The 26,021-nt window shown below is 45.7% G+C and overlaps 1 protein-coding gene across 1 annotated transcript in view; it reads right to left on the bottom strand.

Annotated features, from left to right (window-relative positions):
* The window catches only part of LOC144141411 (venom metalloproteinase antarease TserMP_A-like), a 74,355-nt gene that overhangs the window by 8,917 nt on the left and 39,417 nt on the right, over positions 1 to 26,021 (bottom strand). Inside the window, exons 6-13 of the mRNA XM_077672982.1 lie at positions 21,831 to 21,955; positions 21,485 to 21,559; positions 21,273 to 21,406; positions 21,014 to 21,066; positions 13,237 to 13,345; positions 9,741 to 9,905; positions 8,965 to 9,100; positions 8,766 to 8,870 (exon numbers count right to left, since the gene is read on the bottom strand). Coding sequence (XP_077529108.1) covers positions 8,766 to 8,870; positions 8,965 to 9,100; positions 9,741 to 9,905; positions 13,237 to 13,345; positions 21,014 to 21,066; positions 21,273 to 21,406; positions 21,485 to 21,559; positions 21,831 to 21,955 — 902 coding nt within the window. The remainder of the gene's footprint in view (positions 1 to 8,765; positions 8,871 to 8,964; positions 9,101 to 9,740; positions 9,906 to 13,236; positions 13,346 to 21,013; positions 21,067 to 21,272; positions 21,407 to 21,484; positions 21,560 to 21,830; positions 21,956 to 26,021) is intronic.

Genomic DNA, 26,021 nt, shown 5'->3' with positions numbered 1-26,021 from the left:
GTTGCCCCTTTTGTTGTCCCAAATTATATTCGCCGTCTCTCATATCTTGTGGGTGTCCTTCAGGCCCTTGGAAGCGTAAACGATAGGTGTTCTCATAGCTATGTATGGTATGGTCATAGCTTATAATTGAAATTGTTTTTTCGAAGAAAAGACGAGAGGATGAAGGGATTCGGTAGGCGGTCACGTCTATTCTCGGTAAGGGGTTTCGATTTTTTTGCTGGAACATCTATCCCCACGCGCTCTTTATACTGGTGCATTTCGGGTTGTTCAAGCTATAGCCGCGATATGTTTAAATTTCTGGTGCTCGGTGATTTATGCATACGATCGGTTGTATACATCAAAATAGTGCACACTCGAAAATGCAGAATGATCTGGTATTGAAAATAACAGCCAGAAAATATAAAAAATTGTGCAAATCAACAAAATATACAAATTGCTGAAGTCAACGGGACGTAAAAGCTGCGAAACAACTGCATCGCGTGCGGCAGTTGCCGAAATCACGTTGACGCGCGCGCGCATAATTTCGCAATATCGCATGACTGGATGTGATTGATTTCAAATATCGCACTATGGAAACCTGGACGTGCCACTTGATACCCTGTCAGAGACATCTGGTCATTTGCGGTAGATAACGAGCGGTAAGCGAATGATTTGTCGTCCGATTATGGCGAATGTGAAATAGGGTGAGGTTTGTTCTGCTAGACTACTTCCGATTAGCATATATGTTTGCTATTATTCGATTACACACTCTGATCACAACAGTGTGGTTCTATGCCCCGTTCTACGGAGTTCAAGGCAGTTTGTTTGGAAAACACAGGTTCTCTTGGTACTGAGTTCCGACTGAGCCTTGCTAAAGTGCCAGTAAAAAAGCATAAACAAATATCTGGTCTTTAAAAAGCCCAGTGCCCGCGGCGGCCGCTTTTCTGATGGAGGCGAAAAGCAAAAATGCCCGTGTGTTCGAGATTTCGGCGCACGTTAAAGATCCCCAGGTGGTCAAAATTAATCCGGAGCCCTCCACTACGGCGCGCCTCATCGCCTGCGTTGCGTCGGCGCGTTAAACCCTCCAATCAATCAATTAAAAAGCCCAGTGCAAACAAAAAGGCAGGACTAGAGACTCAAAACATAACTACGAAATAACCCAGCTCCTTTACGGGTGAAATCTTCAATTTACTGAAAGTCGCGCCCACCCCATAAAATCGATGGTTCTAGCGCCGATGAGTGAACATAGCAAACCCCAATCCTCTCATGAGTAGATGCGGTCACGTATTCGTCCTTTCTGTGCTTGACCCGAAAGTTCGCCCGTCCCGAATTTTTTCTTGATATCTCCGCAGTTTTAATTGGCCGTGCGGCCACCTTTTCATAGTTTTTCGCAGATGACGCGAAAGTTCGCCCACCTCATATTTTTCACTTGATATCACTGTATTTTGGGTGGGCGTTCTTTCGGACCTTTACAGCAAAGCAAATGCACTGCGCTCGACGCTTCATGCAAGCAATCTTAGTTGATGTTGCTAAATTCTTGGTAAATGATGATGAGGAGTACGATAAATTACATTTTTTTTCGGAAGAGCGAGCAAAATCTCCGCCTGCCACACTTCCAATGGTTCAGATAAGTTTATGAACTGTAATATCTCTTTTATGCTATTAAAATCGTGTTGGGCAAGGTAATATAGGTTACTGCGGGATCATTACAATATATCTTAGTCATTTTATATCGAAATATTTTATGGAGGCGTGCATTCTGCTTGATGCAATACTTGGTGCTAATTTTTCCCGCTAGATGGCGGCGTCAACGTCATGTTTTTTATTTTTTAAGCTCTACAGCAGAAGTATACGGCTATTTTAAAAGAACGTTATTCTATTGTGATAGTATAATCTAAAACGTCCTAGATTCAAGCTATTTCAAGCGTAACCGAACAGTTCTGGGCAACAAACCTTTGTGCCATTTGCTTTGCGACCAATTCGCCAGATGTCGCTACTTTGCAGCCAGAATGCAGAAACCGCAGAGTGCAATCCTTTCGTTGTCAGCGGCAAACGGCTACTCTTGCTTCAATTAACACATTAAACGGTAAAGCGCGCTAAGGACACTAGGCAACACGGTTTACTCACAAGGGCGGGCGCACAAAACCACACTTTCCGGTGATCATGACTCATGGGAAGCAATGAAATGAAACTTTGGCAAGAGTTGTCGTTACAGGATGCGCATGCTCTTCCCCTTGTCGCGACTGGCGCATAGAATATGCTGCGACAGCGTTTGGCCTTGAACTAATTTATTCAGCCCGCGTGAGGGCACTTGAGCGTGCGCCTCGTGATCACGAGCAGCGCCCGGCGTCGTCCAAGCGCTGCGTGAGGAGCAACCGCCTTCGTCGTCGGCGCGGCGCTCCCTTGGCGCGCCGTTCATTACAACCTCATAACTAAAAAAACGTTGAGGATACGCTCGAAACACAGATGGTGCATAGAATCCTTTCGAGCATCTAAGAAAAAATGCAAAGAAAACTGATGCAACTCTTACACCAGACACGGACCGCTGAGCGATCACGCTGCGACCGTAGTTGCTCCTGCGCTCACGGTATCCTTCCGCCGAGAACGGAGGAGCGACAAGCCCAGTTTGGCCCGGTGTGTACGTGATATACACTCCGGTATAAAACAAATATGTGCGACTGTGTAAACGCACACACACACAAAAGATGTTTTTTGTGGCTTTGTGATGTATTTACGCCCGTAAAAATTTGCTTATATCAAGAGCGCACTAGTACGTCACGATTACTTCAAGAAATAGCCGTTGCGCTCTGATACCATCGACCCCCCAAAAAACCCCATCTCAGGGGCCCTTTAATGCCGGTCCACAGGAATGTGATCGACACAATTTCCCATTTCTAAATTTCTGGCACTCTCTTTTTCTAAAAAATACCGGTAACGACCTCTGGTAGTTTGTCAGGAATTGCTCGGCGGCCGTTCCGCTCTGATACCATCGACCCCCCAAAAAACCCCATCTCAGGGGCCCTTTCATGCCGGGCCACAAGAATGTGATCGACACAATTTCCCATTTCTAAATTTCTGGCACTCTCTTTTTCTAAAAAATACCGGTAACGACCTCTGGTAGTTTATCAGGAATTGTTCGGCGGCAATGAGAGCTCTCTTGTGTATCTCCCGGTATCCTTCTTCTCTGAAAATGACGCTAGAAAAGTGTCAGTTAGGTTCTATAGCAATTTATAGAGTAATCAGAAGATTCTGTAGCAGAATGCTTAACTCTTTTGTTCAACACAGAAATGCTGATCTTGCTGTTGTACGTGTCCCTCGTTTTCAGTGTTGCGGCCGAAGCTGTTTACCAAATCATTTTTTTTCCTTTCCACAGATAAAAATAACAAGGAAATGCCGAGCGCGCGCGCGTGAGGCCATGCCTCGCGGAACCCCACGGCAGTTAGAATAAAAGGCTGAGTGCTCGTGTATGCGTGCCTCGCGATGACCGCCAAGCATCCCCGGCGGACGTTTGTCAATCCAATGTGAAGGTTTCGTCATCAGGAGATAATCGTTCGAACGTTTCACGGCATCTCCTGGTAAGGCTAAGCTAAGGGCCGTGGCCAACTCCTCCTGTAGCCAACGCTCCACCACAGCAACTTGCTGGAAACGCTTCAGGTGACCATCTAAATGATCGCAAGCGGCATTTAGGACAGTAATAAACTGATGCGGATTGACTTTATGAACCGTGCTTTCAGCAGATTCCACGTAACTGGAAGTCAACATAGGGCCTCTTCTCCCCAACGTCGGCCAACCTGAGCTTAAGTCTCAAGTTCTTCTCGTTTAAATTCAGCCGCATTTGTATAGCATCTTGTTTTGCAGCTATTTCATCTCGCGCTTCCACAACAGCACCGTCAACCCACAAACGTAAATCTGCATCACGCACTCCCAGACGCTCCTCTGCACCGAATAACTCCGGCACGCCCATTGTACATTCATACAACGGTATCTATCTTGCCGTAACATTTAAATATACAAACGCCCTGGTCCTCCCATGGAAACCAAATTTCTACCAATAGTGTCAGGGAGCACTAGTTGTTTAGGTGATTGCGTGGCGCATGGGAATTGCACCAGTGCCAATCATTCTGCAAGAACGCTTGTAAATAGCAAGGAAATACATATATTCTCAAACAAACACAAAGCAAACAAAACTCTCTAGACTACACACTGAATTACAAACGGGAGACAATGACAAGTTAAAACACGTCAAAAATACACAAAACAAAGAAACTTAATGCTAAAGCAATCACACAAAAGGGCCCCACATAATGTTATCCGCGATTAGGCAGAGTCGTCTGGGCATCGTGCGTTCGTGTGACGAGGCTACGTTAAGGTGAGAAAACTAAAGCTCGTCAGGGTTTCGGGACACGAGTTCGTGGGTGGACCCCTCGGTGTTATGGCGTCCAAGTTGGCCGAGGTTTGCCTCCGTACCCGTGGCAGGCGCGCAACGTTGTCGTGCCTCGGCTTGACGACCCGTTGCCTGCTGTACGTGGTCTATGAGCAGTGTCAGGTTTCCTGCAGCACGCCACCTGTAGCTGGCCGCGCTTGTGAGCGGGTGCCGAGCAGCCCGTTCCCTACGAGTTCTGCGTGTACCTTCCTCTTCGATGCCCCGGCACGCGCGACACCTTCACCGCTGTCCCATCGCACCTCACCTCGCATTGTCACGCGCACGCACGACGCCTGTTCAACTCGACCTGCTCACGGTCAACATTTCGTGTCACCATTTTTGTGTTGTTTTTTTAGCTATATTATTGCTTAGTTTTGCGTACAATTGGCGTACATTTAAGTTGTCGTTGGTTCTCGTTTGTATTTCACTCTCTAGTCTCCGTATTTTTGTTTGCATGGGGTTTCTTTGCAAATATATTGTCACGAAGACAAGGACGATGTAGTTGTCTTGAATGAGAAACACGTTTATTGAAGCAAACTCGTGCTCCCCTAACAACTCGAAAGAATATAGAGGCGGCGAGCAGCGGTCAACAAAGTGACTTGCACAGGCGAGTGTCGTCGAATCGAATGCTCTGGCGTCCGCACTGCAGGCTTTTTATCTTTCGGGGCGCGTGGTTCTCCAAACGTCGATTCACATCGAGAACATAGTAGATCCAAGAAGATTATTCTGGGCTGTTCACGGTAGATCGGAATGCTCTCCCTATCACGACAGATAACACATGCGGCACAGAAAGAAAGAATGGAACACGCGCTTCCCTTGGCGCAGAGATAACACAGACCGGCGCAGCCGGGCGGTAAAGCAAAACACAAATAAACAAACCCAATGTATGGTTCGTGGCATTCATGATCATCGGAAATCCTTACAGCAGCACATCGTTCGGGGTTCGGTTCCGGCGTCATGGAGTGATTGGGGGAAAAAGTTATTGACTTGGTCTGCAGATCGATTATTGCACCGTTGTCCATCAAAAAGTCCATTCCAAGAATTACGTCGCGGGAGCAGTTAGGCAGAATGACGAACGCTGCAGTGTACATTGTGCCGTCTATGGTGACGCGCGATGTGCACGTTCCACTTGGCGTCACGAGGTGGCCTCCTGCTGTGCGTATGTGCGAACCGTCCCATCTGGTCATAACTTTCTTCAGTTTAGACGCAAATGGTCCTCTCCTTACCGAATAGTCAGCTCCCGTGTCTACGAGGGCGACTACGTCAGAGCCGTCGATGGACACCTTGACGTCAGATGAAGTCATCCTCGAGTTCCGGGTTTGTCGAGGCGTTGTATCTCTGCTTCTACGTGTTGACGGTCGGGCACTGTGCATCGTCGTTGTCGTCGTATTCTCAGCGGACGTCTCGGTCAGGTCGGGTACGCGTCGCGCCGTGTAGCTGTCGTCGTGTTCAGGAGTCTCGTCAGGGCTAGGTCGGGTCGTCGGGATGAGGGCATGTCGTGAATCACTGTCTTCAGCGCGTCTTTGCGTCGTTGGAGGGTTTCCAGTATTTCGCCGTAGAGCAACTTCACCTCCAGAAGTTGCTGCTTTTAGTTTCCCCCGCGTGGGCTGGGGGACCTTGCACGTGCGAAATCAGCATTGCTATGGTGGTTAGGCGACTGGTATGGGTAGGGCGACGGCGATCGGTGTGAGCGCGCTGGTCCTCGGTTGGTGTTGGACAGGTATTCGTCGATCTCAGTAGGGCGCTGGCCGGGTCGGGGGCGTGGGGCGTCGACGGAGAAACCACGCAGTCCGAGTCTCCTGTACGGGCAGCGACGACAGATGTGATCGGCCTTCCCGCAATGGTAGCACAGCGGACGATGATCTGGCGTTCGCCAAACGTCAGTCTTCCTCGGCGTCTGGGTTTGGGCTGTGTACGGTGGTACGGTCGACGGCGGCGAAAGTGGGGACGGCGGCGAGAGTGGGGACGGCGGTGAGAGTGGACGGCGATACGGTGGAGCTTCTTGTAGACGGGTTGGAGCAGGGCGGGGTCGACGAACAGCCGCGGAATAGGTCATCGCCTGTGGCTCGCGGGGTGCCTCGGATGGCATAGAAGTGCCCAAAGCGTGTTGAACCTCTTTCCGGATGACGTCAGTCAGGGAAGCCGCTTGAGGTTGCGGCGTCGTCGGAAAAAGCTTCCGAAGCTCCTCCCTGACCACTGTTCGGATGGTCTCACGCAGTGTGTCGGAGCTTGTAGCCCCGGCACCGATCGTCTCGGAAACCAGCACGTTGACCTGGCGATCGTACTGCCTCGTTTGCACTTCCAGCGTATTCTCCATCGCGGCCGCCTCAGACGTGAATTCGGCCACCGTCTTGGGAGAATTGCGGACAAGGCAAGCAAAAAGTTCCTGATTTACCCCTCGCATGAGAAACCTTAGTTTCTTTTTTTCTGTCATCTCCGGATCCGCACGTCGAAACAACCTCTTCGTCTCCACAACAAAGATCACTACCCCTTCGTTGGGGTGCTGCGTTCGAGTTTCAAGTAAAAGCGCTGCGCGTTCTTTTCTGACCACGGTAGTGAAGGTCTTAGTGAACTCGCTTTTGAACTGAGCCCAATTTGTCAAGGAGCTCTCATGGTTCTCGAACCAAGTGCGAGCCGAATCTTCCAAGTAAAAGAAAACGTGCCGGAACGTTTCTGCGTCGTCCCACCTGTTGAATTTCCGGACGCCCTCCAGTTTCTCCAACCATTCTTCTGGGTCTTCTGCGGGGGCTCCTCGGAATGATGGCGGTTCCCGTGGCTGCTGCAGAACGACAGGAGGATTGGCTTGGTTGAGCATGGTGCTGGTTGCGATGTCTTTCTTCTTCGTCTTCTCCGGTAGTAGACCAAACTCGGGTGGTAAATCTTGCACGCGGAGGCTGGCTCTTGTTTGACGGGCTTGGCGGCTTCCAGAGGTTGTAGTGGGCATGAAGGGTGCGTACCGAGCACCTCCACCAGATGTCACGAAGACAAGGACGATGCAGTTGTCTTGAATGAGAAACACGTTAAATGGAGCGAACTTGTACTCCCCTAACAACTCAAAAGAATACAGAGGCGGCGAGCAGCGGTCAACAAAGTGACTTGCACTGGCGAGTGTCGTCGAATCGAATGCTCCGGCGTCCGCACTGCAGGCTTTTTATCATTTGGGGCGCGTGGTTCTCGAAACGTCGATTCACATCGAGAACATAGTAGATCCAAGAAGATTATTCTGGGCGGTTCACGTTAGATCGGAATGTTCTCCCTATCACGACAGATAACACATGCGGCACAGAAGAAAGAATGGAACACGCGCTTCCCTTGGCGCAGAGATAACACAGACCGGCGCAGCCGGGCGGTAAAAGCAAAACACAAATAAACAAACCCAATGTATGGTTCGCGGCAATATGTTTGTTTATGCTATTTGCAAGCGGCCTCATCCTAATGGCGCGGGTGCAAGTCCAGCCGTCACTGAACCCCCAGAGAACCCGTGCTTACTGCACAGTGTTAGTGAGGAGCGCGCCACAGCAGTAAATGTTATTTATTACCACTCATGAACGTTTTTGTTCAGATATTTATTTTTGTGGAGAACTCGGTGTAGGGGACGACATGTTGTAAGGTTCACTTGAATGCCTCTACGAGCAGCGCCAATTACATACATTGGTTGCTGACCACTTGTAACGGCTGAGTGGCATTTGAGGAAATAAACATGGTTCCAAGAGATGTTTGGTTCAAGCCCAAAGCATTTTCTCTTATTTTTATCGCGGCTCCATTGAGGTGCGTCAACAGATTTGTGTTCCCTAATTTTGTAACTAATTTTAGCTCCGTTCTGTTTGATACCGAGCTTGTTTCTGTTGTAGTATTTTGTTTGAAATTTTTTAGGTTATCCCTGTATAAATATTTGATGTTCTTTTTTCCGATGGATTCATTTTCTCTTCAGAGTTTGTTGAAAACAATAGCGAGAAAAGAAAAATATTGTTCCCCAGAAGTCAGGATTTCGATCGTATACATGTTTGGCTTTGACGATTGTTGAAAATTAGAACTGGTTTTGATCGTAGACATGTTCATTACATGTGTACGATCGAAAACAGTTCTAATTTTTCACAATCGGTAAAGCCCATTCGAACCCACTTACCCGCCGCAAACTGCTAGCCACTAGCCAGAGAGTGGGAGTATGGATTTGGAGTTTACGGGTATACTACATTTTTAGAGCACATTACTCCGCGCCAAGGCACACAACGAACATAAATCGGATGCGGAAGCCGAGGAATCTGTTCTCAAGAGCTGGCAAATGCAGGCGCAACGAAGCACTTTTGTCGACTTTCCAAGGCGTCACGCGACAACAGTTGAACTGAGAAAATAGCATTATTACCTGCGCCCCTTTTTTCAATTTATCGCAAGGTGCGCCATCTGGAACGCCAAGGATGTAGCTGTAGGTACCTTCACAGTGCACCTGGCAGTTCTGAACGCCGTATTCCTGTAAAAGAAACACAAAAAAGTGCGGTGATATTAGTGGGCGCACTTTGATGGGGTAAGGTTTTAAGTAGTGCAAATACAAGTTCTATACTTGCCCGATCATAACGCATCCTCGAATCATAGCGATAACAGCTTCTACAGTACGTTTCGCCATTTATGTATTCGCCTGGCAGGCCGTATTTCTTGATGCTTTTCTTCGAGCGTTTTTTTAAGCAACTCCATTTAGGGTGACTAGAAAGAGAAATGAATTCACCTTAAATGAATTGATGAAATTTTCCCGCATGAAAACGTATCTGCAATATTGCGGGTGTCACGCTTAGAGCGGAAAACATGAAACAGTAATTTGAACAGTTTAGCAGGTTCCAAATGTGCGGCAAGAAACAACGCGAGCACATCACGATAAAGGTTTGAGAACAAAGTCCCTTTCACTTGGTAATGTTTTTTTTAACAGTGTTAGCAGGTACACTCGAATAACCAGTAGTAAAAGGCATAATGTGGTAAATAAATGTCCGGCATTTAAAAGTTATTTCCTAGCGAATATTGAGGTATTTGTAATAAAAGAATACTTCCAAACACTTCCTCCCCCAAATGAGGGAGAGTAAGAGTTTGCCTCAGCACTTCCACAAGTGATCAGGATGTCACAAGTACAATTTAGGGCAGCAGAGTTCTTTTCAAGATACACCATAGTGTCGGAAACTACTATTGGTTAACAAAAAGAACCGCAATGTGTCGGAGGTTTTGCCACGTGATGTTACTCTTGAAGAGTTCAAGTAAGATCGTAATCTAAATAAGGGCGATTGGGACGTTTGATGTTGAAATTTCATTAGATTGTTATACCACACTGAATGGCTTGGACATCTGTAATGCTTACTTTAAAAGGTTTCGCATGTCCGCTTTGCAACAGTCAGAAAATCTATATTGATTCTCGTCCTTCTTGGCATAACTCATGAGAAATCCATCTTCCGCAGGGCACTGCAGTGCCCCCCTATGACCGGGAAGTGCTACTGCTTCAGTGCCATCGTGAACGCAGCCGAACCTGCACAGAGAAAAGAAATCAGAAAATATATTGCCTCATTAGCTGCGACTATTAAAATTGCGCAAAATATTGATATTTACTAGTGTAAACACGGTGTTATACGTTAAATAAGGTATTCCAGCTATCATCACCATTATGTGAAAAAGGGTCTTTCATGCGACTTTCTTAGTGGGGGTGTTTTTGTTAGACATAATAAAAAATAAAACGTCGCTAAAAACTGGCGCGAGATGTACAATACAAATCGTGCTGCCAGCCCTAAGGGCATTTTTTGAGCATTGAAAGCAAAGTAGGCATTTTTAGCACCTGATTGAAAGCTCATGTAACCTGTGCAATAAAACATGTGGTGTGATATAAAATGATTTATCCGGCATCAAGGGTTTTAGATATATTTTGAGAAAACCACTCTGCGGAAAATATCAGAGCGTGCCTCACATCCTCCGATACTTTGAATTGCAGCCTAGAGAGAAGCCGCAAGATATTTCAAAGGCGGAGCGTTTCAGGGGCTGGCATTGTCCGGCGGCGTACATCATACGAGGCGGAGGTGTTGGCCGTGACGCCAAACTAAGCTACCTGTGGCGACACCGCTTCGAAGGGCGTTCATTGCGCGCCGGCGAATGTGCCCCGCTGGCCTGACAGATGAGGCCGCTGCCTCAACGGCCGTCCGGTACGCGATGTCCGCTGGCGCGTCAGGGTGGCTGGAAGGAGGCTGGGAAAGAAAGAAAAATGTGAGATAGCGCCGATATCAGAAAGATCCCAGTGCGCTCGCCAGTGAACTATCACCTGCTCACGTTTAAGAAACAGCGGACGCAGAAGTGCTAGATTGCTAGCGCTCGCTCACCCGTGAACGCCAACAGCAGCTCTGCTGTTGCACAATATATAGCTAGCGTGTAACTGGCATCCTTTTTTTTTAATTTGTGGCTTTTGCATCTGCAGCCGAAAATTTCGTCGTGCACTGCAGCACATTGCAGTGAGGGCAGCTCCTAACTGAAGAGTGCGAAGAATGAAGACTGAAAGATTTATTACATCCGTACGAGAGAGAGAGAGAGAGAGAGAACTTTATTTGAGCCCAAACTGGTAGAAGGAAGGTAGTGACAGGGAGGAAGTCACATAGCCTTCCCCGTTAGATGGCGGCCATGAGCCCGTGGGCCCTAGCGGCATTTTCGCCAGCTGGACGAGTAGTTGTATGTCGGGGTGAGAGCTGAGCAAGGCGGCCTCCCATTGCTCCTGAGTCCTGATGTTTAATCCTCTATTGGGTGAACGAGGTTTCTGTGGGCATGCCCATATGATGTGTTGTAGGGTGGCTTTGTCTGCACACCACTTGCATCTGTCGGAATATGTGTCTGGGTAATATCGGTTGTAGAGAACAGAGTTGGGGAAGGTGTTCGACTGTATTCGTCTCCACGCAACCGACTGCCATCTGTTGAGGGAAGAGTGTAGTGTAGGGTACTTGAGGCGACTCCACCTAAAGTGGTGCGTAATCTCCCTAGACGTGACCAGGCTGTCTCTGCTCCCCGTGAACGTAGGTTCGATGTCTCCGTCGAGGTCAGCCTGGTTGCCGAAATCTCGGCCTGCCTCGTGAGCCAGTTCATTCCCCGGCAGGGGTGAGTGCGCTGTTGTCCATACAAGGCGAACATGCCTGCATCTGTCGCCAATAAACGTAGGAAGAATGTTGGCCGCTGGCAGGGATATTCGTCCCACCAGGAAGTTTCTTATTGCCGTCTTGGAATCAGACACAATAATTTTGGCTTCCGTGCTAGCTATTGCGAGCGCAATAGCCGCTTCTTCCGCCACCTCAGGGTGCGTCGTCAGGATTGTGCCCAAGGTCACTGAGTTTGCTTGCTGGTCTACCACAGCTATGGCCGCAGCCGGTCGGTCGTGATAATCCGCAGCATCCACATAGAGGACATGTAGGTTCCCGCACTGCTGCCGGTGAAGTGCAGAAGCTCTGGCAGTTTTTCTGTCTTTATGATGATCCGGGTGCATATTTCGTAGTATGGGTGAACAATGGATGTATGATCGAGTGCTGTCATCCAGAGAACATTTGATACCGTGTTGAGAAGCGAAGGGGAAGCGCAGGTACCTTAGAATTGCGCGGCCCGTCTCGCTGCACGAGAGCCTGTGCAGCTGCGCCATTCTTTGTGCTTCAACTAGCTCTTCCAGGGTATTGTGCACCCCCATTGCTTGGAAGCGCTCCGTGGATGCCATGACGGGTATTCCTACAGCTTGCTTGTAGGTTTTCCTGATGATGCACTGGGGCTTCTCTATTTCTGCTCTTTTTATGTTCAGAAAAGTTACATCTACCTTGTTCAAACACTAACACGCGGATACTAAAGCGATCATCATGCGACACACGCGCCCCGAAAGGTATTATTTCTACAATCGCGAGAAGCACAACATACCTTCGTCGTCGTTACGGCTCTTTTAAGTGCAATGCACTTCTTAAGCGACCCTGAACCTGCGTCCACCGGCGATGTCCGCGCACGTGGAGATGGGCGCGCGCTGCCTGGCCGCTGACATGGCACATACCCACGTGGGGGATTGGCCAAGAATCGGGCGTGAGAAGGGCTAATGCACCTGCTTAAAGTAGTACTGACACGAAATTTCAAAGCTGAGATCCGCTCTAGCAATCAAGTACAACGACAACACAAATAGGTGTCTGTGAATAAATGCATCTTTCTTTCTTTGTAGTTGTGTGTGTGTGTGTGTGTGATCTCTCTTTCGCGAACATTACGGAACCGCGCAAATTCAACTCGTGCATTCGCACTTCCACATTCTTCCCCTCGGGGAAATGCGGGGAATTTTTTCGATTGTCGCTGCCTTTTATTCTGAGCATATCCGCCAACTAGACTTAGCTGACGAACAGCTGAGTGCTTTTCAGCATTGCACGCCCGGCCTTCAAATTCTGTAAGCGCCACTTGTTGTCTCAAAAGCTACTTGGGCAGTTGCATCGCTTCGTTTTATATTCGTGCCTACAGCGTCCTTGTGTTCACTCTCTATATTGTTTATTCCAACGTGTAAAAGCCAACAATTGTCGTACATTTTTTTGCGCCTGGAGCATGAAGTTGGAGCAAGGTTGGGCCCCTCAAGCTCAGGAAATATAGAAGGTATCACAATAACTTCTGCACAAAGCTGTGAGATTGCATCGTTTGTAGAATTTCACCCTACCGAACGTCGGAAACGCTTTTCCCCAATGATCAGCAATACAAAATTAAAGCAGCGGTTTGATGCCAAGGATAATGAAAATATTTAATGAATATTTATTCACATAATCATTTTCTCTAATAACTTGAGAGCGCATTTATCTAGTATCACCTATATGTACAGTACTTACGAGTGTGCTATTTCATGGGTCATGAGGTAAGCACCATAATAGCTCTTAGGCAACTCTTCGCACATTCCCACCCGGTCATCTTGACACGCTCCTCCTACATACGTGTAACCTAGGCAAAGAAATGGTATCTATCACATTTCTGTTATAGGAAGGTTCAAAAGTGCCAGGAATGTTTACTTTTACACAATATGATTCTAGGGGGTATTGTTAAGCACGCAACATTATGCACTTGTTTGTATTTGTATCATACTGCACAGCGAGTAAATTATTGCCGTAGGGTACGCAAAATATTCGAACTTGTTATGGTGGTCTACTGATAGGCCCTTGTGAACTGTGAAGATGTGTGCGCCGTGAAACCGGCGCCTCTCGATCATAGCACACTCCCATGCACGGTGAAACGAGCGGATGGACACAGCAGGTGGTTGGGTAGACGCCCACGTCCGACGATCACAAAATATTAGCGCATCCTTGCGATCCTGGTAGCACGGAGAAAATTACTAGTACAGCTAAGCCGTCCAAATGATGTACGTATTGTTAAAGTATGTCTAATCGCCGATTGTATCCTCCATTTGCTTTCATGAGCCTTCCCTTTCTGCCCATTTTTCTTCTTGTAGAGGCAACTATGACTCGGCATGTACCCGTGGCCGCATGACCACGCGACGATTATGTTTGGCGGCCACTTCAGTATCAATTTTGGGTGTTGCTATTCGTGCACATTATCACGCCCAAAATACCCACATAGGGCTCAGCCATGTCTTTAACATGCGTTTTATGTCAGAGGCCCCCGTACTCTTCTTCTATCCGTTTCTGCTTTGGTCTTTTTTTTATCTATCCGTTACTATCACGGCCCGCACCGTAACAGTAGAATTGCCATTCAAAGAGGAAGTTAAGGGAATGTACGTTAAAAATCGCCTCTTTGCTACTTCTGTAATTAGCGGCTCAAATTATTTCTGTAAGTCTCAGTAGCGGTCTTCAACCCGCAATTCTAAGTGAAAGGCGACAATGTACCTAATATGGCGGTATTGATTTAGGTAGAGTCGCTGATCTGTGGTTGTCTTAAAAAACTACTTACTACGCAATACCAGAGTGAAGTGGCAAGGAAAAATTATGTATGAAGATATGAGTAGCCCCCTCTTCGGACTTCGGCAATAGAAGCAAAGCAACGGTCAAACATTTGACAAGTTTATGTATGTCATTACCACAAAGAAGGGGTGAAGTCGCTAATCGCCTAGTGTAACCTTAGGATATTACCACAAATGCCTCAAAAAATGGTTTTTCCAGTTGGGGGGGGGGGGGGGCGGAGGAGGTTGAGAAGGTCGCAATGTGCATTTTATAAAATTTGAACCTGGTGCTAGTGTTTACCAGAACGTCTTGATGTTAAAAGACCACGGTGACGTGTTTTTTAACCTGTACTCTTCGGGTCCTAGGTCTGGTCTTTTTCTCGTTCAGATACCGACACAAATTAACTATCAGGACCGGTGCCGGAGAAAGTTATTCCATTTTGATGTCTACAAAAACAAAGAAGTTCGGCACTGGCCAATGCACACGTGAAGCCTTTTGATATGACCAAGCAACGCGGCGACCATATATGATTGGCTGAGCTTGCAATCTGTTGTGTATGTTATTGTATCGAACCAAGAAGCCGAAATAATAATTTATGTCGTTTGTTTCCTTCAAATGAAGCATAAGAACCTGACCGAAGACTCAAAACAAGTATAAAGGAATGAAGATAATACCAGAGGGCAGACACTACTGCCGTCTTGTAGCGCCTAATTGTGAGTCCTTGCATGCCGCATCACCCGGCGTCCGCTCGATTCGCTAAAGCGCCTGCTAAATTGCCGTCTGTGTATTGTTGAGTTATGCCCACCCTCAGCGGATATCAGTATCGACGCCAAAAGTGTTTTCTTTAGCGAACATCGCTAACCGGGTGCCTTCTTCTGGATTCTCAGTCCGTCTCGAGAGTATTGACGTTTAGGGATGTGCTTTTGCAGTGGGAAGCACCGCTACGTTCACTGAAAAAAACATTCAGGCTTTTTTCCTTCATACCAGCAATCAGCTGCCATAAGACACTTAGACAGTGTTGTTGGAAATCTATTACTAAAGACCATTATCAATTCAGGGCTCCATTCCTTTCATGACGGCTTTGGCCTCCGCTGGGACGATCGCAACTGTGCAGTAGCTTTTAATGAGTTAAACTAGACACCTTTTGCAAAATTTAGTGTAGTATTAGAATGACGGAGACAATCCGCAAGGTTGGTTAGTGAGAAGCAAACGTTAATACTGTAGTAATTGCTCTAATTATTATTGTAAGACATTCGCTGGCGGTGTGCCGAACGCAGCAGCATCGGGAATGGCCGGGATAGAGCGATGGACACCGTAACTGTACCCCGGCCGTGCATTAGGGGAAAGAAAACTGAGAGGAGCACTTTCAAAGGGCGAGACAGGGGAACCTAGCCATCCTAATGTGCTAGCTCGGGGTACACCAACGTGCGACACAAGCGCAGCCACCGAACCAATTTCGCATGTGAGCTTACTGATTGCCAATTCTACCGATTCGAACTAGTTAGGTTAGCAGTTTGTGAATTGCGAGAAAGCTGAGGGAACATTTATAATCGCTATTTATCAGATCTAGTTTCTTTTTTCGCATTTTGTAATTCATCTTAAAACACAACTGAATTGGTATTTACCCATTTAGAATACGGAGTCCAATTCGTGGCAAGCAGTGCGCAAAAGGTTGCCTTTCTCTAGAGGCCATTTGCCTGTATGTGGCCTCAACATTTTGTTTTTCCGCATCCAAACCAATCCATAACGTATGTTTCCCGTACGCTCCCTCCTTTATTTCAGTCGGGTCCGGGTTGCCCAGCAGGTGCTGTTCAAAATGTTAATCAAGCCGTGCGAAGAAAGCACGCAATGGACGTGAAGCAGCGCCAAAATAGGCCCAAAACAACTGTCGCTAAAAGAGACGACAATGCCGTACCGCCGACATATGCCCGCCGGAGACAGGAGTCACCTGCCTGCGGTGAACGCTGGGTAATAGCGCCCTGTCACCGCGCCATCTACGCTGTGCTCCGTGAGAGAAAAGTGCCATCCCGATCCACAGCCGGGATGGACTTTCTTCTCGGCCACTCCAAGAAAGAACCGTTGGCAGGTATAGGTAGAAAGCTTTGCTTTAAAAATTACACCATCTTCCCTTGGGGAACCATAAGGAATACGCGAAGCATCAGGGGGGTTCCGTGTAGGTTCCATTGTGTTTCCGACTCGATGCCGCTATGGTGCCACGGCACTGTACAGACGGCGGGAAATTGAGGCACCCTACCTGAAGATGGTGATGGTGATGGTGGTTATGATTAGTGGCTTCCCCTTTGAATCGGGACGTCGATTGTGAGCAACCTATGTGCCTATTGTATTCCACTTACTTGCCATACTCCTAGATAACCTAATACATTTGCATCCTCCCAGCTCCGCCCACCCCCCTTTTAAACACCCATCGCTCCCTCGCCCTTTACTCTTCTCCCCGCTGCATTAAATTACCATCCGTATCACTATTATCCCTGCGTACCGATCTGTTCCCTGCTTTTCCTCTCCTACCATTCCAGTCGTCTCTTCATCACCTCTACAACCCTGAAGTTCAGGGCTCCCCCCCCACCGCAATCCAAAGCATCCGCCGACGTCGTTTTCCCATCCCCCCGCGGCGGTCTGATGATGTTGATGGCTTGTGCTATTCCCTTTATAGCGGAGTAACGACGAGTCATCTTACCAAGTAAAACTAACGTAACCATGTTTTATACTCTTCGTATAATACTAGGGCTGGCACAAAATACTTTTTTTTGTTACAAGTGGTAGCTGTTCTGGGTAATAATCTCCTCTCCACACTTCGTCCACCGGCATTATAATGTTCTTTTCGTCGCCTCGGCAGCCTTGAACTACCGTTTTGCTACCCTGAAATCCTGGGGATTCCGGAAGTACAATATTTCAACAATGTAGGTTTGGATGACTACACTCGCATTCCAACACTATGTGCTGTATAGTTTCTCTTTCTTTTCCGCAGACCATGCAGACCCCATTAATCTCTGTATATCCCCATCGATCCACAAAGCTCTCAGTTCGCAAGCATTGTGCTCTAGCCGCAAAAACAAACGCACTGCCTTGGAACTCTCGGAGAAGTTTTCATTTATGATGTCCAATTTCTCTGCCCTGTACATGTCTAACGACGTTTTAGCTTCCATTTTTTCACAACACTTCGTCTGCAAATACCTTGCTTTTTTTTGGGTACCTTCGCTCACTTTGATTCTGCACTGTTCTTTCCGTGTTTTATCGTTAGCCTTCTAGTATTTCTTAGCCACTGCGTGTTGACGATTTTCATGTATAGGTACCTAAAAACTTTAGTTGTCCACCTATATTGACCCATTGCTCTCAACCATCCTCAAAACATATTTTGCTCTGAGCTTCTCGAAAACGACGCCCAGCCCATACCACCCTGCACAACTTCGTTATTGTTTTCGCATGCTCTCCTAAGGCCAAACGTCCTACCGTTCTCTGGTTCACTTCAAGGCCTGATAGAACGTCTTATTTTAGACAGAGTATTGCATTCGCAAGTGTGGGGCCTGGAACCAATACTCCTTTCCACATTACTCCCAATATTTCATATTTATTACACACCCGCAGAGCTCTATGCTTCATGATAGCTGAGTTTCGCTTTCCTTTACTCTTAGGGGGACACTGAAGTGAATTTGTCGAGGTCCCGTTGTTGCTTGCTCTGCATAGACTGGCCCGAAATAAGATATCTTTCGTCGTTTACCCGGTTGATAAGTGGGTAATTATTTGATAATCCCCGAAATAACAAAACCTACGATGCGTGGTGTGCGGCGGCCGCACCAACTAAAGGCTGGGAAGTCGGGAGGAGGTGCACCGCGATTGCACATTCTCCAAGATTAGCATTCAAACAAGTTTTGGCTTCGGATCTGTAAAACAACATGCTTGACATCCGACGGCATCGTGTGATGGGCATTTTCAATACCTCAGTAATTGTCGTCCCGCGCTTCTGCCACGTTGTCGATTGTAAAATTCCTAAGATGAGCCTTCCAGGAAGGCTTGAAATCGTAGCAATCACTAGCCGAGGCCAACTCAATAGATGAACGCCCTCCACGTCACCGCAGGCGCTCATATGCCATGCGCTTTTTCCGTATTTTTGGAGCTTGTCTCACTCATGCCTGTATTCTAAAAACCGTGTTCGCCTCAGGCCAAGGGTCGTCTGATTCTGGCCTGTGCCCACTGCCCGCAAGCAGCCGGTGTTTATGGCAAATTCACGCCAACGAGAACTGGCTAGCGCGTCAGTGTCAGTCTGCGCGCGTTCTGTGAACTCCTTCGTGGGAGGAGTGAACGTTACTGCCGGAAAATGGGGAACTCCGTGTAGAAAACATTTGCCGAAATGAAAAAATCAACTTACAAAAAATACAACGTATCTTCGGAGATTCGAACTCGCAACTTGCAAAATGACATGCCTAGAGCTCTAGACCACTAGGCCAAGGGCCATCGCTGCCGGCTTTATAAATATGAGGTGTATAATGTATAACAAAATTACACTTTTATTTTATATTAGCATTTCAAGCAGCTTAGGTGACTATTTGTTGTATTGCGCTCGTGCAGTAAGCGTCCCTCAAATTTCCACAATTTCTCACGTCTAGCAATTGCATTTCTTATACGGAAAAGCGTTCGCAGATGCGTAGTCGTGCGCAGATCGCTGTGCGTGTTCACACAGCGCAAAAACTGCTTCCTGCTCCTGATTTTTATGCTGTACGGTAAAAGTTTCAGTTGAGTTTATTTCATTAGTACCTATATTGACTTCGCTGAAGTAGGTTTAGATTTTCCTACTAGCGTACCAGTCAGCGAAGCGTAGCATGTGCGCTTGTGTAGCGCTTTTGTGGTGCGACCTAGACCCTGAGCTTGATACAGTGTACAAACTAACAAATTAAAGAAATGCACATTCTTCCATTCACAATCGTGCCGTGGCTTAGTTTGAACTGAGCGAACGAATTGCGACCACCCGTCGGCAACCGGTGGACTAAACGCTGGGCCGACTGCCTCTGTCGGAAGGTGGGCGAGCCGTGCACTAGCGCAGTCAAGCCAAGTCACCTCCTGCTGACGTAACACGAAAACGCCACAAAACAAATGGGCAAGGATGCAGAGAGGAGGACATGATTTCGGAATTGATTTTTCTACTGAATAAGTTCGCGTAAACGCACTCAGAGTGGTGGAAAGATGGCCTATGGACTCCGGATTACAATTTGCCCTAGCAACTCCACAATGTTGACAAATCACTTCAGTGTCCCTTTAAGTTGTTTCTAGGGAGTTCTTAAATGGTTGTCCCCTTCGTTTATCCACACTTCCAAATATTTGTCGTCCTTGACTCTGGGTAATTCACTCTTCTGAATTGACTTTGCGTCAGAGCAACAGGGAATGAAACCATTATTCTCGATTTTTCAGTGCGAACATTTAACCAGAATTCTGTGGCTTCCTGACCACTAATATTGATGAGCCATAGCATATCGTTCTGGTTATCAGCTGAAAGAACAATTTCGTCTGTGTATAACATTCCCCGAAAACGCTGTTGTACCACTTCGCTTTGTCACAGGTGAGTAAGATTGAACCATTATCGGATTCCGTTTACTTTCCTTTTTAATACGGCCATATAAAACATAAACAGCATTGGGCTCAAAGGCCATCGTTGTTTCAGTCCTCGATGAGTCTTAACCTGCGGTGCGAATTTCCAATTTTATGTCAAGTGCGCTCTATTGTATTTATAGATTGCTATAAGGAGCTGTATTAACTCGTCATCTAAGCCGTTAAGTTTCGGCATTCTCTACAGCAGTTGTCTGTCGACTTTGTCATATGCCCCTTTTATGTCCACGAACGTAATCCATAAGGGTGTAATCTGAGCTTTCGTAATTCTAATGCACTGCGTTATCACGAACAGAATATCACGTAAGCGCCTGTGTTGTCCAAATCCATTTTGCACTTCCCCAGAGATTTTATGTTCTTCCATCCATCTATGAATTTCTGATTTTATCGCCTGCTGATTCTGATTTTACACCAGTGACGTTAATCGGAGTGGTCGGTATGAAACAATATTGGCTCCTTTGTACAGGGATATCAAAATTAGGTCGACCAGGTTTTTTTAGTATGCGCTAGATTTACGTGAACACCACGTCTACGGTGAGGTAATGTGCCAAGCTGAACACATAATTAGGTGGTGATTATTATTGTCGGTTTGTTAATTAATTAAAATTGAAAAAAAAAACTTTTTCACTTGCTGCAGTAAGCAGACATGTTGGCACTGAAAAGTTGGACGCAATCGGGTTTGTACGCACATTCATATCGCAGAATTAGCTCAGCGCATCCCTACTCCGAGATATAGAACTGCGAAGTTTATTTGCCGTTTGCATGATTACGCATGCTAGGCAGTGAATATAGCACCACTCGAGTATGCAATGTGTAGGCCTAATGTATGAGTCTGCGTTTTACAAACCGCTTTCACCATGTCGGAATGGAGCAATCGAATATACACCTGCTTCATGACGCGGGAAGCGTTTTTTTTCGTTCACTTCAACCTGATCATTCATCATCATTTTCAGAGAAAGTAAAGTTTGGCTTTTCTGCAGCGAGTATTAGCGTACAACGGTATCAGCGAGCACACGAAGCTGCTCGCTAGAATAATTGTGATTAAAGAACTTTTGTATTTGCTATATGATAAAAAGAAAATGTGGTTTCCAATACGTACCAGCAGTCTCTGTGATAAGTCGGCCATAGTAGTCATGGTATCCTATGTCGCCTCTGAAATGATCCCCCGAAAGGCTTCCGTGGAACTCCATTCGACATAGGACATTTTGGGTGCAAGTGCAAAAACTTCACAATACAAAAATACAAACCACTGTATAACACGGCACTTTCAGCACAATTTCGGGACACCACCATATTGCTATATCAGCCCTCTTTGTCTGCACCTTCATATTCGTTTAGGTTCCGACAGGGGCACTTACCCAGAAATAAAAAACATTAGGTCAGACATCACGTAGACATCTTTTCCACGGTAATATATATTGAAGGCCTCAAGCGTTTTCTCGTCCAATATTACTTCTGGATTTTCAGGGGCTCTTACGATGAACGGTGCTTCCTGTTTAATAAGAACTTGTCAGAATTTGTGGCATCAGCTATACCGACCCCATAACAAACGACACTGAAAATTGCTTACCGTTTTAAACACTGTGATTCCTACAAGCCTGAGCCGAATTCTCGGAGATTCCATGGTCTTGAAACGAAGATTGCACTTGAAAGCGAGAATAGTGAAAAATAAATATACATATCCCACGTTGATGCTCATAGAGACTACATATATTATACAATTCTTTATCCGTGCTCCTAATAGGCAGGTTTAAATGCTGTTTTCTTCGCCCTGGTATCTGCACCGAGTGCAGTTCTAGTAGCTCTAAATAGACAAGTAAAATAATATGGCCGTGCAATAAATGAGGATGCAAAACAGAGATTAAGCTACGCCAAGCTAAGATAATCCAGTATTTGGATCAACGTCCTGTACTTACGGCGTTTAAGGAAATGGCAAAGTACGCCGTGATTTTTGACTGGCTGAATGCGTAAGCTTTGGCAAAATCACGGTCAATTACGAGGTAAATTTCAGCGTACATTGTTCGCCGTGTCCTCCTCGCCTCTGTAACAAAAAAGCCACATTTTTTTTCAAGAGCACATATACTCGCTTGCAGTGGGCTTTAATATTTTGATACGTCCCTGATCGATAGAAACTTGAAAACATTATCTCGATGAATGCTGCAAGGTATTTTTAATGCTGGACGTCTATTTGCAAGTAAATATTTTTTAAAATATTTCCTCTTGTTATCCTATCGCAATGCACATTACTGGTTATCTAAAATCTTGTAATAGGAAAACGTGTTGTTTCGGTTACTTCGATGAACTGATCTGTTTGTCACAATTTTCGATAAAAGTTCAAGTTACACGTTAACAATTAAACTGGAAGTTATTTATTCATAAAAAGCCTTTTGAATCGCAAAAACAATACCATCATTTCACACCGTATTTCGCAGACACGACCGGAAGCTTTTGAAATGTGTCAGGGCTTGAAAAATGGCCGGCTGAGGTGATGGGGGATCAGTGGAGGGGTGGGGTGTCGGTGCGTTCCGCGCAGTCGCGGGCCTAGCAATGTACAGTAATGTTTGACGTCTGTAAACAATACCTGAAGCTTGATGTCCCATTATTCTCACGATGCACTTACAGCTGTGAGGTTTAACGCAACGACTGCGAATCTAACTCTAAACATATCCCTGATAAGAGCGATTGGCGAAGCATAAGAGCACCTTAGCTCACACTAGGTATATCCTGCCACAGCCGAGCTAAGCCACTGCTAATTTTTTTAAACGACTAATACCATTTATTTTTATTATTGTCTGCAAATATAGCGCATAGTACTGGAATCTTTTTGTAGTTCACAGTAAGCCGCAATGGCGCTGCGTGAGTTGAAATAGCATTGCGCATGCATGGCGAAACCTTTGTTTACGTCTGGTCGGTCGCTTATCACCCACTTTGCGCGCATGATATTGGTTTCTTTTTTGACATAATAAAGAGATCTTTAAGTCTGAAGTCCACTATGCTAGTAGCTTTGTCTAGCTTTTCTCAGAATCCGCGCAAAAGCTAATATTTGAAAAAATGAAACGAAAACTTTGAATTGCGATTTCTTAAAAACACCATTTGCGCTGTGTAAAGGAACAGTTTCTCTTCAACTATATCAGTTTCCGAAACAATTTTTCTGTGAGTTCTTTATCATTGCTACATCCATATTCTGAATCTAAAAAAGCATGTTTTCACCAGACGTTATTTATTTATTTACACTTCTTTCTCCAAAAAAATCAATAAAATTTGTGTTTCTTCTATGCATATAAGTTTTGAAAATCAACCGTTATCGTCACCATTATACTTCTGGTTCAGAAGAAAGTCAGAGGCATTTACCACATGCAGAAAATGTTTCATCCCTGTGCCTGTAAAAACATTTCTGCAAATGTTCCTTAACACGAAAAAAAAACTAAAACTCTGCATTTGAATTCAAAAACTATTGCATGACATTTTGAACACGGCTAGTGGACATCTATTATACATACCCTGCAAAAGTGCAAGTTGAAAGATCAAAAAGCAGCGAAGTTAGCCGGAAACGTAGTTGGACACCTACGTTCACTATCCATCCTGAGTTAGTGAGAAAGGCGAGATATACCATGCACTGGAACTACGATCTGGGTATTGCTGGAAAGAGAGTAGATAATCGCTGATAGAGGCACAGACGAGATATTTGGCGGCGGGATTCCAATGATGGAATGTGGGGCTGGCGCTTCAATGCTGAGATATTGTGACGGAAATAGTATACTGATAGAATGAAACGCGCTGCACGATTTTGAACGGATTCGATGTAGTGCGTAAGGCTAGCTTGAAGTGGGTCTAAGACAGCACTGGCGTACTCTGATTTAGGCAACACCAATGTTTTGTACGCTAATAATTGAATTGCAGTCGGAGTGGAGGGCAGCTTTCTGCGCAAGAAGCCGATGGCACGGTTAGAAGAATTTGTAATGTAGTTGATGTGGTGGGTAGAAGTTAGATCATGGGAGGTGATAATACGGTAAGTGCTTGAATGAGGCAGTGGCAACTATTGCGGCGTTATTACAGACATAAAATTTACATAAATGGGACGTAGCTTGAAAGAAACTAATGCGGGCTTTGCAAAGTTAATTTTCATTAGCCATTTGAGGTACTAATCGTGAATATTAAACAAGACATGTTGAAGAATAGCGGTATCGTGTGAAGTTAGTACGGGACGGTTATATTACGCAGTCATCTGCAAAAAGACGGATATTGGATGACACAGCATGCTGCAGATCATTTTTGTGTCATTATATTAAATCATTCTAGCGTAACAAAACTATCTGATGATATCGACTTTATGTCTCCAATAAAAATTTGCGAAATAGGAGATCTAATCCCAGAAAGGAACATTCGCTTTACCTAAGAACATAATTACGTTTACATCGGTAATACTTTTCTCCTTGCTTTTTATTTCTTCCATTTTTCATACGTTTTGAAATCCCAAACTAGAATTTCGTTAATAAAACAACTGTGCAATCACTTCTGTGCATAATCCAAGGATTAGTTGTTAACTGGATCATTTCGTGTGCGTGTGAAAGCTTTCACAATAAAATCCCTACTACTTGTAACCCCTTTTGTAAACCCTGGGTCTTATTTCTGTGTTATTATAAAGATCTTGCTCACGCACCTTGTTGCCTGCCATTGCTATATTGTTTTTATAACTGGAGTGTTGAGTAATATATGTAATGGATAAGAGTAGCTCGCACATGTTTTTAATGGTCTGTACACCTGCCAACGTGGGGGCGAGCGGCTACGTCAGGCTGTTTTACTCAGTTTTTTACGCCGACCTCCAGGATCATGCCCCCTAGGATACGAAAAAAATGATTCTATTCTGTTCGCCATCGTCAGTGTTGTAGCTGAAGCTATAACAAAGCAGTAAATATTTGCGCTCGCTCTCGGTGCGCGCATGCACAAAACATTATTCCAGAAGTTGTTTGCAAAAAAAAAAAAAAAATATCAAGTTCAATCTAGTCCTTACAACAAATAGGGGAAATTTATAGATGCATGGTTTTATGCATTATGTCGTGATATGAGAGTTACCTTCAACAATATTGAAAGCGTGTTTAAAACCCACGGAGGTCCGGAGATCCTGGTGATTGTTAGGTTAATCCTCCTTAATCTGCAATAATGAAAAAGTGCGCTCTCTGGTATTCGCGATTCCGCACTGTCTGCGTGAACACAAATTTCTTGTGGAAGAATTGAGGGGTCGCTAGTTTTTGCCACGTCACAATCACAACTGTTTTTAGCAATTTTCGCAGAAAGGAGTGTCTGCTAAAATTATATTTCCAGTGCGTTTTCATATTATTAAAAATGCGGATTTTAAAGCGAGGCTTTATGTGTCTTACTGATGGCGTATGGTGCGTCGCAAACACACGAGAAGAAAGCCTACTAACCATTACTGACGATGAGGATGATCGCGGGTGAAAGGTAATAAAAAAACCTTTCCGTGGTCGGAATCTAACCTGGGTCTCCTGCTCCATGCAGCTAATATTTATCCGACTCCATTATTTCGACACTTTTTGTATTGTGAGGCATTCCGACACGGTTGAAGCAGTGTGGACGCGAAGGGAGGTGCATGGACGTGAAAAAATTGAAAATCACGCACTGCCCCCGTCAACCGACAACGACGGTCGAACGGGAAGCTTTGTTTGTTGCCACGTGTCAAATCAACACTGCTGCGATTAAAAGCCAAACTGCGTGCGAGCCAAAGTCAAAGCTCAGTGAGTAAAACTGCAAACGGACTGCTATTTTAAGTCCAAACGAACACGACAACCAAGAAATCCGCGTTCAAACATCGTCGCCGCTAGACGGAGCGGTGCATGATGTTTTGTTATATATCTCCTTTCTTGTTCCTGTTTTGACACCATCACTCTATTTTAGTTTGTACCGCACACCTTTGTGCTCTCGTAAGCATTAGCACTCACTTCTCAAAGGAAACGATCTTGTTTATGGCGTTTATATTGAGGTTTGGGGAAGAACAAATCGATGGGAATGTTTTCAAAAAGTGCTGCGTTCTTGTGGAAATTCTACAAAAAAAAAAAAAACTCGACAACGTGGCTATGAATGTAGTAGCA

Source organism: Haemaphysalis longicornis, unplaced genomic scaffold (assembly GCF_048455015.1).
Source record: "Haemaphysalis longicornis isolate Haplotype H1 unplaced genomic scaffold, Haemaphysalis longicornis Haplotype H1 scaffold_6, whole genome shotgun sequence".
In the NCBI taxonomy this organism is placed as follows: domain Eukaryota; kingdom Metazoa; phylum Arthropoda; class Arachnida; order Ixodida; family Ixodidae; genus Haemaphysalis; species Haemaphysalis longicornis.
The sequence above is the reverse complement of the archived record's forward strand: the minus strand, read 5'-3'. Positions and strand labels throughout refer to the sequence as shown.